This window comes from Oncorhynchus tshawytscha, linkage group LG21, assembly GCF_018296145.1.
Source record: "Oncorhynchus tshawytscha isolate Ot180627B linkage group LG21, Otsh_v2.0, whole genome shotgun sequence".
Lineage (NCBI taxonomy): Eukaryota > Metazoa > Chordata > Actinopteri > Salmoniformes > Salmonidae > Oncorhynchus > Oncorhynchus tshawytscha.
In genome coordinates, this window is record NC_056449.1 from 7,670,767 (window position 1) to 7,684,987 (window position 14,221).

Genomic DNA, 14,221 nt, shown 5'->3' on the forward strand with positions numbered 1-14,221 from the left:
CATATGTTAGCATTTTACTATGTTTATTCCTTGCCACGGAAAACAGCTTACCGTGGCAGAAAGCCTGCCCCGGAGTTAGTGTGCCGTGGAACTTTTTTTTACCCTAAAACAATTTCCTAACTTTAAAGTGGATGGGTGACTCAAGCTGATTAAACATTGAATACGTGTCTCACTCAATTTAATCCATCCTTAGAATGAAACCTTTACGGCCTCTAGGCCTGTTTGGGGATAGCTGGTGATGACAAGAGAATGCGTAATAGGCTCCATAATATAAGAAAGAAAACCATATATGAGAAAAAATACTTTATTCCCAGAAATGTATATACAGTATATGTGTTGGGTAGTTGACTGTTTAAGTCTTTGTGGATCACCTGCATCACAATTGCAGTTTGCATCTACAAGTAGGCTATATTCATATATATTCACATAAGATCTGCTTGACAGACCCCCACATTTTAAAACGTTTCAGGTGAATGAATGCAACCTGGTTATTTGTATTTATTTTCCTATTCTTAAACATTCAAAAATAGAATTCATATTTATAACAATGTGCAAAGCGCTGTCCAATCTTAGGCTATTTGTATGTTTCTCGTCAAACTGTTGATCCACGCTGATTGTCAAAATAATAATGCTAATGATCATAATACTAATAATTAATAATGATGATTTATCATACTGGGCTACAGGTAGCCTAGCAGTTAATTAAGAGCATTGGGCCAGTAACCAAAATGTCGCTGGTTCAAATCTCCAAGCCGACTTAGGTGAAAAATCTGTCGATGTTCCATTGAGCAAGGCACTTAACCCTAATTGCTCCTTTAAATCGCTTTGGATAAGAGTGTCTGGTAAATGACTCAAATCCATTGAAAAACAGACTGTGGGAAACATGTGGCAGTAATGTGTCAAAAATAGCAATGGCCAACAGTGGCAGATGTAAAAATGAGATCACTCTTCTTAGATTCATCTCCTCAACATTAGTCCATCTCCCTCGTTCCTTTATTATAGAGGTCGAAAGTTCATTCATTCATTATGGCATTTGTACACTTATTTAATTTATTCCTTTCATCCTTAGTCTGTTTACTATGTTAGCAGACATAGGGCTCATTCATACCATAGAGGCTACTCACTCATTCCCTCTCAGGAGCCCATTATTAATCATTATACAGGTCATTGTTGATGACAGCTGCTGCTGCGTCTGTCTGGGGCTCGTAGTTGTGGATGAAGCGTCTCTTCTTGCCAAAGGTAGAGAAGGAGTTGTGGACGTCCAGCTCGCTGCGGTGTTGGGTGGCTGCTGGCCTCAGGGTGCACAGAGCCGACGGCGTGCCCGGGATGTACACGTTATGCTGGTAGTCTGGAGGTGGGTGGGGGTGAGGGTGAGGATGAGGGTGGGGGTGTGGCGGGAGTGGAGGCTGCTGGGGTTGGGGCTGTTGCTGGGGTGGAGGGGTGCACCGGGGGGTCCAAGAGCGAGGAGGAGGCCCAGTGGCAGGAGGAGACATCTTGTAGTCTGTGGAAGTAGAATGATTATGCGTGACTGAAATCAAGGTGAGACGGATATCACAAAACACACACACGTATGTCGTAGAAGTGGTACACCTATGTGCTCATTAGCCACCTGTTCATTGGCTGTTTTCTATTATCCAGGGAGAGGCATTAGATGTGTGTGTGTGTGTGTGTGTGTGCATGCCTGTTGTGTTTCAGGCCCAGGCCTTCACCTACCCCTCATGTGGGTGCCCCAGGTCCAGTACTGGCCAGTCATGGGTGTCATGTAGTTCTCTGGGTCTGCATGCATGGCCTTCCTCATCAGAGTGCCATCCATGTTGATAGAGTTACAGCTGCAGAGGATACAGATTCATACCATAAATGATCACATAATGCTTTATGTCATGAACACACACCGGCCAAAAATTAATAATGTACATGTCAAAAGACCGGTATGCTGAGGTAAGTGTAATGTCAAAAGCAATGGTTACCTTTTCAAAGAGGAGTTCTGGTTCTTTGTGAGGGTCCAGTCTGTGTTTGGTTGCTTGAGCTATAGATAAAGGAGAGAAAATATTATCTTAAAACATGTCCTGTCTTACAAACCACCAAACAACCGTTCTGAAATCACCCAGCAGTAATATAGCCTACTGGTTCAAGGACTTTGCCGAAGAGTAGGGATACATATCCAATAGTATACATTTTTCATTTCCATATTCTAGGCTTCATTATATCCGGATATATTTTTCCATGGAGCTTGACTGCCACCCTGTGGCCTTATTTCAGAACGCAGTGAGGAAGTGCGCCGTGCCATAAGCAATGACTTGCCTGTCAATTATTTCGCTTTCATCCACCGCAGCACAGCAGGGGAGGGGACCGACACCGCGGAGTGATATTTATTCCGGGTATAAATCTCATAGTAGCCTATGGATTCCACGCTCTATTAATTGACTTAGAGCTGTTAACAAGAAGAATGCGACGTAAGCTATTATTGGAATCGGTATTCAAAATACATTCATAGGGAGTAATACACAAAACTCAATTAGAACCCCACCGGGATGAAACGAAAACACGATTTTAATCTTCAAAGAAAACCGTGCCACTCAGGAAATTAAGAAAATGACACAAGTAATTGTTTTGTGGGTTTTATGCATCATTTTTTAATGTTCCTATTACTCTGATGCTCTGAGAACATGCTTTGAATTACTGTCTTGCTGAGAAGCGGGAAAAGTTGTGCAGTCCTTGCAGCTTTACACACTGTAGGCCATCTCTCTGTTTCACAGACCACTCCACTTTTTCACCTTCTCAATTTATGTATTTTATTTTTTGTATCACCCTGCTGAAATTACACTACACGCAGGCCTACATACAACATTGTTATGGCTGACAACTAGGCTATATAACCATCCCACTGTTTCATTGGTAAGTCTTTGAGGTTTTACCCTTTCATCCGCGACATGACTCTCGGGGAACACAGGGGTGATTTAAGGGTACCAATTAACGTCATCAAGGACACCAAGCCCCTGGAGGGACATAGCTGCTAGCAGAACAATCATCATGACCTAGAATCAAGTTCTTTATATGGCCAGAGGTGTTCTTGCTATGAACGGGACTGACATTTTTAGTCTTCGTCTACACGGAGATGGAGATGTTCCAGGGAAAAAGTGTGTCCCTTTATCCGTCACACTGTCTGCCTACATTGTACCAGATTATAGAGATGACAAAAGGCAATACGCACACATCACATTCACGGTCTGCCGGTCCCATCTAGTGACTCCGGCAACAGCGGTGTCGACATCGCCTCCCCCTCTCTCTCCCTCCCCCATCCTTCACAGTTGCTCGGAAAACGGTTTTACCAGCCTGGTCTCATAGACTAAACGTAACATTGTCAAGGTAAATCTGGGACAGTCAAATTAGTATGATATGTTACGTTTGATATGGTTACATGCTAGCAAATTCCAATAGACTTCCAGTCATTTTGCTAGCCCTATTTAGCATTGGCTTGGAAAACTACCTTGAGCTTCCTTCATACTGAACACATTGACATACAAATGTTATCCACAAGTTCATCTGACTCTGGGGAAGTAGATAAAGGGCCTGGTCAGGGTAGATAGGCAGGTGTATAACGAAACATTTAGCAATCCTAAAGTTGCGTGTTCGAATCTCATCACGTATCATTTTAGCTAATTAGCAACTACTTAGCATAACCCTAACCCTTTAACCTAATTACTAACCTTAACCCTAAACCCCAAACCCTAGCCTAGCTAACGTTAGCCACCTAGCTAACGATTCCCACAACAAATTGTGATTCGTAACATATCATACGTTTTTCTGAATTTGTAACATTTTGTACGAATTGAAATTCGTAATATATCATACAAAATGGATGGTGGACATCACAAATTAATACATACTGTACGAAACTGTACATATTATACGAGTTGGAGTGTCCCTGATTTACATTTACTATGTTATGGCTAGCCCTGAGTCTGGATTGATGTTAACTATGTTATGTCTACCCCTGAGTCCGGGTTACAGGATCCACAGCTCTCTCCTCTCTCATTCCGCGAGGACAACGCCAGGGCACTCTACAGGCGCGCCACGTCCCAGCCTGGTACTTGGACCCCTTCACCCGTCCCCCAAAATTATCTCTTTGCATTTTTCATCAATAATGGACGCGACCCCCTTTCGTATGCACGGCATTGTGGGTCGTATAATGGATCGGCCGTGTCTGTGCCCTTGAGGCATAGTTAGTGGGGTTATTGGCCCAAAACCGTTAGAATGAAAATGAGTAGAGGTGCAGAATTCTCCAGAACGGTCGTTGATAGAATACTACAGCCCATACAAGCGGGGTTCTATTTCAAACTTGCTCCCGTCATTACGTGTCTGTCAGCCGTTCACCTTGTAGCCCGGTAAAAATTCGCAGACGCTACAAGAAATCAATTCAAACGGGTGTTTTTTTTTTTTATAGGAAAGTATAGACTGCATGTCTGTCTCTCTCTCGTATCACATAGCCGCAGACAGAACAGACAATGACATTGTACCCACAATACTCAATCATACAAACGTTATGGGATTTCTCAAAACCCCCTATTATTCCAAACGTGTTTACAAATAAACAAACAATGGGAAAATGAGGATTATAGACAGAGCAAATAGATGAGAAACAAGACGTGGATCGGGGATCGAAATACAAGCATCGATGAAAACATGAGTCGAGGTTTAATTCCTCTCCGTTGCTCTGTGAAACGGAGATCTCTGGCAGACTGTTCAGTTCTGTGTGCGAGAGGGGAGAAATGCGCTCCACAACACATGCTCAGCGTAAAATATACTGTGGCGTGTTCCGCTTTCTGTCATAGCCTTTGTGAATAGAATATCCACTCTCTAATTATTTCACTTCCTTTTCATTTACTCACATGCCATTACTGTATAATCAAGGTTGTGGTTTGTCAAATATAAACACCAACAGAAATGTAAACTAAATACGTGTTGGTTGCATTAGGAGAAAGTTTACCAAGTCCGATTTATTTTTACGTTGATATGAATATCGTTCAAGTCCAGGCAAACATATTACACTTTCGCTTGTATGATTTGACCTTCATTAGGTGGAATGTCGTGTACTTGATGATTATCAAAATCAATTATTAGCCAACACATTTACTCTCACGTTACCTCATTTGGAGTCGTGGCTCCGGAATGGTTATTCACCGATGAGCTCCGGTGGTGCGCGCTCCAAGCCAAGTTATCAGCCCCCTTTGCCTCGTTGTTCCTCGGGGTGCTAATGGGGCTGCAAGGCTTCAGGAACATAAAGTCGCTCTTGGCTGACTCGGGGGTCAGACATACTTTATAACAGTAGGCTTGGGACAGAGTACCGTTGCCATTGACCTCCATGCAGTTGGTGGGCACCTTCGCCCCGGTGGAGATCTGCAGGTTTAGGTTAGATTTCTTGAACACCTCCGGGGGCGGCTCTGGTTGGAAGCCCCCGCAACAGCAGCAGGCGAAGGGGGGGAGGTTATACCCACTGATGGTCTCTCTGTCCTTGTAACACTTGACCGCAGCCAGGACGATAATAGCCACCAGGAAGATAAGCGAGATGGTGCTCAGTGACACGATCAAGTAGAGGGCGAGGTTGGAGGGGGGCTGGGGGCTCAGAGTGAGGTCGCCGAAATCAGACAGGGACTCCGGCACATTGTCAACCACGGAGAGGAGGATAGAGACGGTGGCGGAGAGAGGCGGCTGCCCGTTGTCCTTGACCAGGATGACGACTCTCTGCCTCGTAGCGTCCTTATCCACGAACCGGCGAATCGTCCTTATTTCTCCCGTGTAGAGGGCGACACTGACCAGCCCCGGGTCCGTAGCCTGGAGCACCTGGTAGGAGAGGCGCGAGTTCTGTCCTGCATCCGCATCTAGCGCAGTGATCTTGGCGACTAAGTGCCCCGCATCCACTGACCTCGGGACTACCTCTGTCGCCACGGTCCCGTTCTTGGGCAATGGGGACACGATAACCGGAGCATTATCATTCTGGTCCAAAACGAACACATTTACCGTGACATTGCTGCTGAGCGGAGGGAAACCGGCGTCCTGCGCCTGCACCCGTATCTGAAAGTTCCTTAGCTGTTCGTAGTCAAAGGATCGCAGCGCATAAATGTTTCCGTTGTCCGAGTTGATGGAGACGTAAGTGGACACGGGCATGCCTTGGATCTGACCCTCTAGAATCGAGTAGGACAGATAGGCATTCTGATTAGAATCAGGGTCGAAAGCAGTGACTGAGCAAATGAATGCGCCCGGGGCGTTATTCTCGGTCACATAAACAGTGTATGATGGCTGGGCGAAGCGCGGGGGGTTATCATTAATATCAGACACTTGGACGAGGATGGTTTTCCTCGTGGAGAGAGACGGGGAGCCCAGGTCCCGGGCCGTGAGGGTGATGTTGTACTCCGAGACGGCTTCTCTGTCGAGAAACTCGCTAGTCACCAGAGTGTAGTAGTTCTTAAAGGAGGAGTGGAGCTGGAAGGGGACGTTGCTGGGGATCTGGCAGTCCACATTCCCGTTCTCTCCCGAGTCCCGGTCCATGACACTTATAACGGCTATCACCGTGCCCGGTGGCGCGTCTTCCTGGACAGGTGTGGACACGGAGGTGAGGATGACTTCCGGCGCGTTGTCATTCACATCTAAGACATCCACCAGTACCTTACTGTGCACGGCCACTGCCGAGGGACCCCTGTCTTTAGCCTGCACATACAGCTCATAAACACTCGCTTTCTCATAGTCCACAATCCCCTTCACTCGGATCTCACCCGTATACTGGTCCACGCTGAACAGCTCGCGCACTTTGAGCGGTGCGTGCCCACTGAACGCGTATGAGACCTCTCCGTTCGCACCCTCGTCCAAATCGGTGGCATTTAGCTTCAGCACTAAAGTCCCTCTCGGTGCGTTTTCTACCAGGCTCGCCCGGTAAACAGACCGGTCGAAAACCGGCACGTTGTCGTTGGCATCCAGCACCGTGATGGTGATGAGAGCCGTGCCTGAACGCTCTGGCGACCCCCCGTCTACGGCTGTGAGCACCATCTCGTGCGTCTTCTGCTGCTCCCTGTCCAGCGGGGTCCCCAGCACGAGCTCGGCAAACTTGCTCCCGTCATTACGTGTCTGGATGTTTAGTACAAAGTGCTCGTTGGAGCTCAGCTGGTAGGATCGGAGCGAGTTGGTGCCCACGTCCTGGTCCTGCGCGCTCTCCAACGGGAACCGGGACCCGGGCGCCGCTGACTCTGTAATCTCCAGATTGAACTCGCTCCACGGGAAGCTGGGAGAGTTGTCGTTCACATCCAAAATCTCCACCTCCACTCTGTACAGTTCTAACGGATTCTCGATCACCACTTGCAAGTGTAAGAAGCAGGTCGGGCTCCGTTCACACAGCTCCTCGCGGTCGATCTTCTCGTTAACAAATAAAATACCGTTTTCCAGATTCACCTCTAAGTACTGTTTCTTGGCACCGGAGACTATCCGGAAGCGACGGGCGGACAGTTTGGCCACGTCCAAACCGAGGTCCTCAGCGATGTTACCGACAAAAGCCCCGTGGTCCAACTCCTCGGGGATGGAGTACCGAATCTGTGCCAGAACCAGGTCCACCACACACGCGCACACCAGCAGGCACACCACCAGCCCGGTTAACGGTGTCCACCGCGTGCTCGTGAGCCTGTGCTCCATCTCAAAGCTTCCCAAGAAAATCATCAACCGTGAAAACGGCACAGGATGAGTTTACCCGTAACTGACATTATGCGCTTTGTAAAATGATTCGTGGATTCGTTTCCAGTTGTTGTAGAAAACAAACAAGCAAACACCTCAGAGCGCGTTGCTCCTTTACGCACTTACAATGTAGCCTACTTTCATCAAAGTAATGCTCTTTAGAATAATAAAACAAGAATGTAAACTTGGAGGGGAGGAGAGGAGTTGAGCGTCTCTATGTGTTGTGCTCCCCGCGCGCAATACCGGCAGTGTGTGAGCGCGGGAGGCTCGCGCTCTGAATTTCCAGTTTATTAGACAATCGGGCTGGTGGGGAGGAGGGTGTGTGTGTGTGTGCGTGTGTGTGTAAGGAGAGGGAGGGGTTCCGTAGTTGCGAGCAGCACTGTATTGGAGAACGAAGACACGAGAGCAGCGACTCTAATTACAGTAGCACGGTTAACCCTTTCTCTGGTGCAGCTCCTCGGGGCGATTAGAGACGCGAAAGCAGCGTAGCTTTCAGTCGAGACATCAGGGGCTGATCTGGATTAATAGCTAATTGCTTTTCAATTGCTTTTCATCGAGGGTGTCGTTTTCTAGTTACTGCGTTGCGCAGCTGACGGAGGTTTCAGAGGTCTCGCACTGCAAACTGTCCTTCAAGCCTTTAAAGACAAAACTTTACATAGACACAGAGTTGGAAATAAAAGCCACTAAAAAAGGCTCTTCTTGTTTCATATAGATACTGGCCAGTATATGAAACTGTGCCTTCAATGCTTCCTAGAAAATGAATACCCAAATGACCACATTGATGATTTAAATCAGCATAGAGAATTTGGGGTTTACAAAAATTATCCTTAATGGGTTATTCAATTTTAAAGGTTGTTTGTTAGCATCTATTTTCCCATCTCAAAAAAGAATGACAATCGTTCAAAGAGGAACTGATACTCTGGTGCAAACACGCACGCATTTACAACTCCTCTCTCTGTGTAAGCAGACCTGAACATGTATCAACACAATCATCATAAAAGCAACTTCATAAAACCACAATCACATTAAGGTATTACTGTACGGATTATATTAAAAAATACATTTGACATTATAATTTGCAGGGATAATTTGCGGTCCTTTTACGAAGATAACATAAAAAAATGCCAAAAGACAGAGGTTATTTGTACATACAAGGCTAAATGTTAGCCCAAGTCATATGAACAGATGTCAACAGGATGGAATAACTTGACTAGATGATGGAGCTGGCAGGTCTGGCTATGATAAAACCAAGAGGACGGCCCGGGTCTGTTAAGAGTGCGGTACATGTTTGCGCACATCTAATCGTTTCCCTTTAATCCTGGCCAGTCAGTCAGATATCAACAACGTGCGCGCACACACGCAGACACAGTAGGTTTACAGAATCCCTCCGCGCGCTAGGCCTCCTCTCTCGACAGACTCGAGTCGCATTCTAATTAAACGCCGTGGCTCAAGCTCAAATTTCTCCACTTGAGCTGACAACACAGCCACTGACACCAAATAAATATCTTCCCGAAACCCCAGGCAGATCACCATGATACAAATCTGTCTTCGACGTCCAAATTTGGAGGTAATGCTTAATTTAACGATACAATTTAAGTAACAAAACACTTCGAAATTTGACGTTTGGAACATCTTCGAAATGTGATATTTGAGAAACATGAAGGTCTAATTCTGGCATGAAACTGTGAGAGCTTGTTGGACACCCTTCCTTAGCGACGACCCCCTTCTTTCCTCCTCCTTCCCCCCTCACCCACAGAAACCCTCCACCCGCCCTTCTTCTAGAAAAAAAAAGTTAAATCCGCAGGTTTAAATAACCAGAAAACACAATCTGCTCACAGACTTAACCTCCAGCAGATGGTTAAGCTTCTCCAGAAATGATTACGTTTCTGAAAAAACACAATTTCCATTGGTTTCATCGTCTTTTTAATTAACGGAGTGGAGGATTAGTGTGAAGCTATCCGGGATCAACCGTTCCCCAACATATTACAAATGTTTTGTGATAAATAATCCCTAAGCACTCAGTTGGATGTACCGACAGTCCCTCGGTGCCTGTTACATTAACATGCATTACACGGAGCATTACGATCGTTTCATCCGCCCCCCGCATTTCCTTGCACCACCATTGCATTGTCCGACGGCGAATTCACCTTGCTCACACTCAACAACAATCACCTGACTGACCCGGCCGAGCACACACAGCGGTCATTTCTCTCCCTCACACGCAGAGAGAGAGAAAGAGGGGGGGTCTCGTCCTGCACAGTGCCCTGCTAACCGGTTGAATGGCGGAGCTGGGCCCAGATTCACAAAGCTCTTCTTACGCAAAAACCTAAGAAGCATGTTTAAGAAAAAAAAAAAAGTTCCTAAGAGGTTCATAACTGCAATTCCTTAATAACATCTTAAAATTGAGAAGTTCATATGAAAATAATTCAAATATCTTCTATGGCAGGGTCTACAGAAAATCACGGACTACAAAGGGGAAACCAGCCACATCGCTGACACCGAAGTCTTGCTCCTGGACAAGCTAAACACCTTCTTCGCCCACTTTGAGGATAACACAGTGCCACCGACGCAACCGCTCCCAAGGACTGTGGGCTCTCCGTTTCCATGGACGACGAGTAAGACGTTTAAGCGTGTTAACCCTCGCAAGGCTGCCGGCCCAGATGTCATCCCTAGTCGCAACCTCAGAGCATGCGCAGACCAGCTGGCTGGAGTGTTTACGGACATATTCAATCTCTCCCTATCACAGTCTTCTGTCCCCACTTTCTTCAATATATCCACCATTGTTCATGTACCCAAGAAAGCAAAGGTAACTGAACTAAATTACTGACCCGTAGCACTCACTTCGGTCATCATGAAGTGCTTTTAGAGGCTAGTTAAGGGTCATATCACCTCCACCTTACACCCTAGAACCACTTACATTTTCTTACCGCCCCAATAGATCCACAGACAATGTAATCGCCATCGCACTGCACACTGCCCTATTCCATCTGGACAAGAGGAATACCTACCTACGTAAGAATGCTGTTAATTGACTATAGCTCACCCTCCAAGCTCATCATTAACCTCAGGGCCCTGGGTCTGAACCCCGCCCTGTACAACTGGGTCCTGGACTTCCTGACGGGCCACCCCCAGGTGGTGAAGGTAGGAAACAACACCTCCACTTTGCTGATCCTCAACACAGGGGCCCCTCAAGGGTGTGTGCTCAGCCTCCTCCTGTACTCCTTGTTCACCCATGACTGCGTGGCCATGCACGCCTCCAAGTCAATCATCAAGTTTGCAGACGACCCAACAGTAGTAGGCCTGATTACCAACAATGACGAGACAGCCTACAGGGAGGAGGTGAGGGCCCTGGGAGAGAGATGCCAGGAAAATAACCTCTCACTCAACGTCAACAAAACAAAGGAGCTGATCATGGACTTCAGGAAACAGCAGAGGGAGCACAGTTCCTCGGTGAACACATCAGTTATGATCTGAAATGGTCTACCCACACAGACAGTGTGTAAAGAAGGCGCAATAGCGCCTCTTCAACCTCAAGAGGCTGAAGAAATTTAGCTTGGTCCTTGGTCCCTCAAACTTCTACAGATGCACAATTGAGAGCATCTGTTGGGCTGTATCACCGCCTGGTACGGCCATTGCACCGCTCGCAACCCCAGGGCTCTCCAGAGGGTGGTGCGATCTGCCCAATGCATCACCAGGGGCTAACTACTTGCCCTCCAAGACATTTACAGTATCCAATGTCACAGAAAAGGTAAAAAAGATCGCCAAGGACATCAACCACCTGAGCCACGGCCTGTTCACCCCGTTATCATCCAGAAGGCAAGGTCGGTACAGGTGCATCAAAGCTGGGACCGAGAGACTGAAAATCAGTTTATATCTCAAGACCATCAGACTGTTAAATAGCCTCACTAGCCGGCTTCCACCCGGTTACTCAACCCTAAGCCTTAGAAGCTGTTGCCCTAAATACATAGACATGGAATCACAAGTCACTTTAATAATGTTTTCACACTGCTTTACTCATCTCATATGTATATACTGTATTCTACTGTATTTTAGTCAATGCCACTCCGACATTGCTCAATCTAATATTTATATATTTCATTAATTCCATTTTTTCACTTTTAGATATGAGCGTATTGTTGTGAATTGTTAGATACTACTGCACTGTTGGAGCTAGGAACACCTGCAATAACATCTGCTAAATATGTGTATGTGACAAATGAAATTTGATTTGAAATCTTCTTAATTAAGATGTTTGTTGCTAGGCAGCCGTTTTAGATAGATATCTAGCTAGCAATGGTAATCACGTTAAAATATTTATGACTAAAATTACTGTTTTAAAACATGTTAAATTTCTCCTTAAGAAAGGTTTTGTGAATTCGGGCCCTGTTCACAGTGTTTGTTATTTTCCATGTGGACAGAGGCAAGATGTGCATGCCATCAAAGAGTGGGCCTAGTGTTCAATTAATACAATTTCATGAGAGCAACTGTACTTTTTTTTAACATGACATGAAGCCGAAGATAACTTTGTAAAAACATGTTCTATAACAAAACATGTTGTTATTGTCATAACCTATTCTTCCAATTGAATAGCTATATATATATATACATATATTTTTTAAATGAAAATCTTAAACAGTGGTTCGTTTACATTCACTACCTTAATCCTGAATTGTATTGAAAGGGACTGGACCTTAAGCCGTGTGGGAAGTTTGGGAACCCAGTTGATTATCTATGGGCCTACTGAAAATCCTTATTTTATTCATGATCCTAGAGCGCCATCTAGCGTATAATTTAAGGTGAAGAAATGACCGGGCAGATAGGACTGCAATACTGTAGCCTACAAACATAATCTTTGGTTGTTTTTTTTTACATTGCAACAATAAAACTAGTTCAATATTAAACTATATACTCAAACCAAAGCCTACATTTTAATTTGTCAAATGTTTGCGAAATGTCAAGGCAAAGGCTACCTGAAGCCTAAAAATGGTAGCCTATAAGCTGATTTACAAACTACTTGAATTCAGCACACAATTATACCCATTCATTTAAATAATATGCTTTATTGAAGATACATTTTTTGAAAGCCTCATTGTAGGCTACAATATAAGAATGACAGTTCAAAATGTAAACTCTCAATAGGGAAGGTATCCTAATTGTTCAACCCTCATTCATCAATAAGAAAAAAAACCTCATTTTTGTATTTTGAGTATTTTTTCCAAAAACGCTAGGTTTTCGTAACTGGGGTACATTAGATAGTTAGACAGCTGAAGTAACCTCGGAGCTAACCCTGCGCCGAGAAGGCGAGGCTGCAGAACGATTTACGACGTCTGCTATGATCTAGGCTACGTTACTCAGTGTATTGCACAAGTCTTCCTTAACCTATGTTATGTAGGGCGGCGCACAATTAGCCCAGCGTCGTCCGGGTTCGGGGAGGTGGTTATACCTATTCGTGATAGGTCGTCATTGTAAAATAAGATTTTTTCTTAACTGACTTGCCTAGTTAAATAAAGATGAACAAATACATACAAAATTCAAGACGGAACTGCAGGTTACCAGTGAGTGAGTCAGAAAATATTTTGGTACAAAATTTGATGATTGTTAGATTATTAAGATAATTTGGTTGACCTGAATCATTTTTTTATGCCCCCTGCCAGGTTTCGTTTTCGTTTTATTAGTTTAGACGGTTTTGCAATGAATTGAAGGATCCATTGAAATTGCTTCAGAGTTAGCATACAGGCCACACTATTTTCAAAACAAAGCAGTCACTTCTCTCATTCGTGATTCTAGAGCGCCATCTACCTGATATAAAGCTTACATTCATAGACTGCAAAACTAGGGACTTTGGATAGGTACAAAATTAAATCTAGAATTGGCTTCCTATTTCGCAACAAAGCATCCTTCACTCATGCTGCCAAACATACCCTTGTAAAACTGACCATCCTACCGATCCTCGACTTCGGCGATGTCATTTACAAAATAGCCTCCAACACTCTACTCAACAAATTGGATGCAGTCTATCACAGTGCCATCCATTTTGTCACCAAAGCCCCATATACTACCCAACGCCCCGACCTGTATGCTCTCGTTTGCTGGCCCTCGCTTCATACTCGTCGCCAAACCCACTGGCTCCAGGTCATCTACAAGTCTCTGCTAGGTAAAGCCCCGCCTTATTTCAGCTTACTGGTCACCATAGTAGCACACGCTCCAGCAGGTACTGTATATCTCACTGGTCACCCCCAAAGCCAATTCTTCCTTTGGCCGCCTCTCCTTCCAGTTCTCTGCTGCCAATGACTGGAACGAACTGCAAAAATCTCTGAATATGGAGACTCTTACCTCCCTCACTAGCTTTAAGCACCAGCTGTCAGAGCAGCTCACATATCACTGCACCTGTACATAGCCCATCTGTAAATAGCCCATCCAATCATCCCCATACTGTATTTATTTATCTTGCTCCTTTGCACCCCAGTATCTCTACTTGCACATTCATCCTCTGCACATCCTACCA

At 45.2% G+C, this 14,221-nt stretch overlaps 1 protein-coding gene across 1 annotated transcript; it reads right to left on the minus strand.

The window, feature by feature from the left end:
* Nucleotides 1–288: 288 nt before the first annotated feature.
* On the minus strand, nucleotides 289–8,019 carry si:ch73-233f7.1 (protocadherin beta-15). The gene is made up of 4 exons (XM_024382713.2): nucleotides 5,146–8,019; nucleotides 1,968–2,026; nucleotides 1,714–1,829; nucleotides 289–1,501 (listed from the first exon to the last, which is right to left on the minus strand). The coding sequence occupies exons 1-4, from the start codon at nucleotides 7,699–7,701 to the stop codon at nucleotides 1,149–1,151; spliced, it is 3,084 nt and encodes a 1,027-aa protein (XP_024238481.1). The 5' UTR covers nucleotides 7,702–8,019; the 3' UTR covers nucleotides 289–1,148.
* Nucleotides 8,020–14,221: the final 6,202 nt, after the last annotated feature.

Bases quoted from the DNA above. Each gene is read 5' to 3' on its own strand.
- si:ch73-233f7.1 (XM_024382713.2), bottom strand. From the start codon at position 7,701: ATGATTTTCTTGGGAAGCTTTGAGATGGAGCACAGGCTCACGAGCACG. The intron at 1,830-1,967 runs GTAACCATTGCT...TATCCTCTGCAG, and splicing joins CAGAACTCCTCTTTGAAAAG to CTGTAACTCTATCAACATGG. The intron at 1,502-1,713 runs GTAGGTGAAGGC...CTACTTCCACAG, and splicing joins CTGGGGCACCCACATGAGGG to ACTACAAGATGTCTCCTCCT.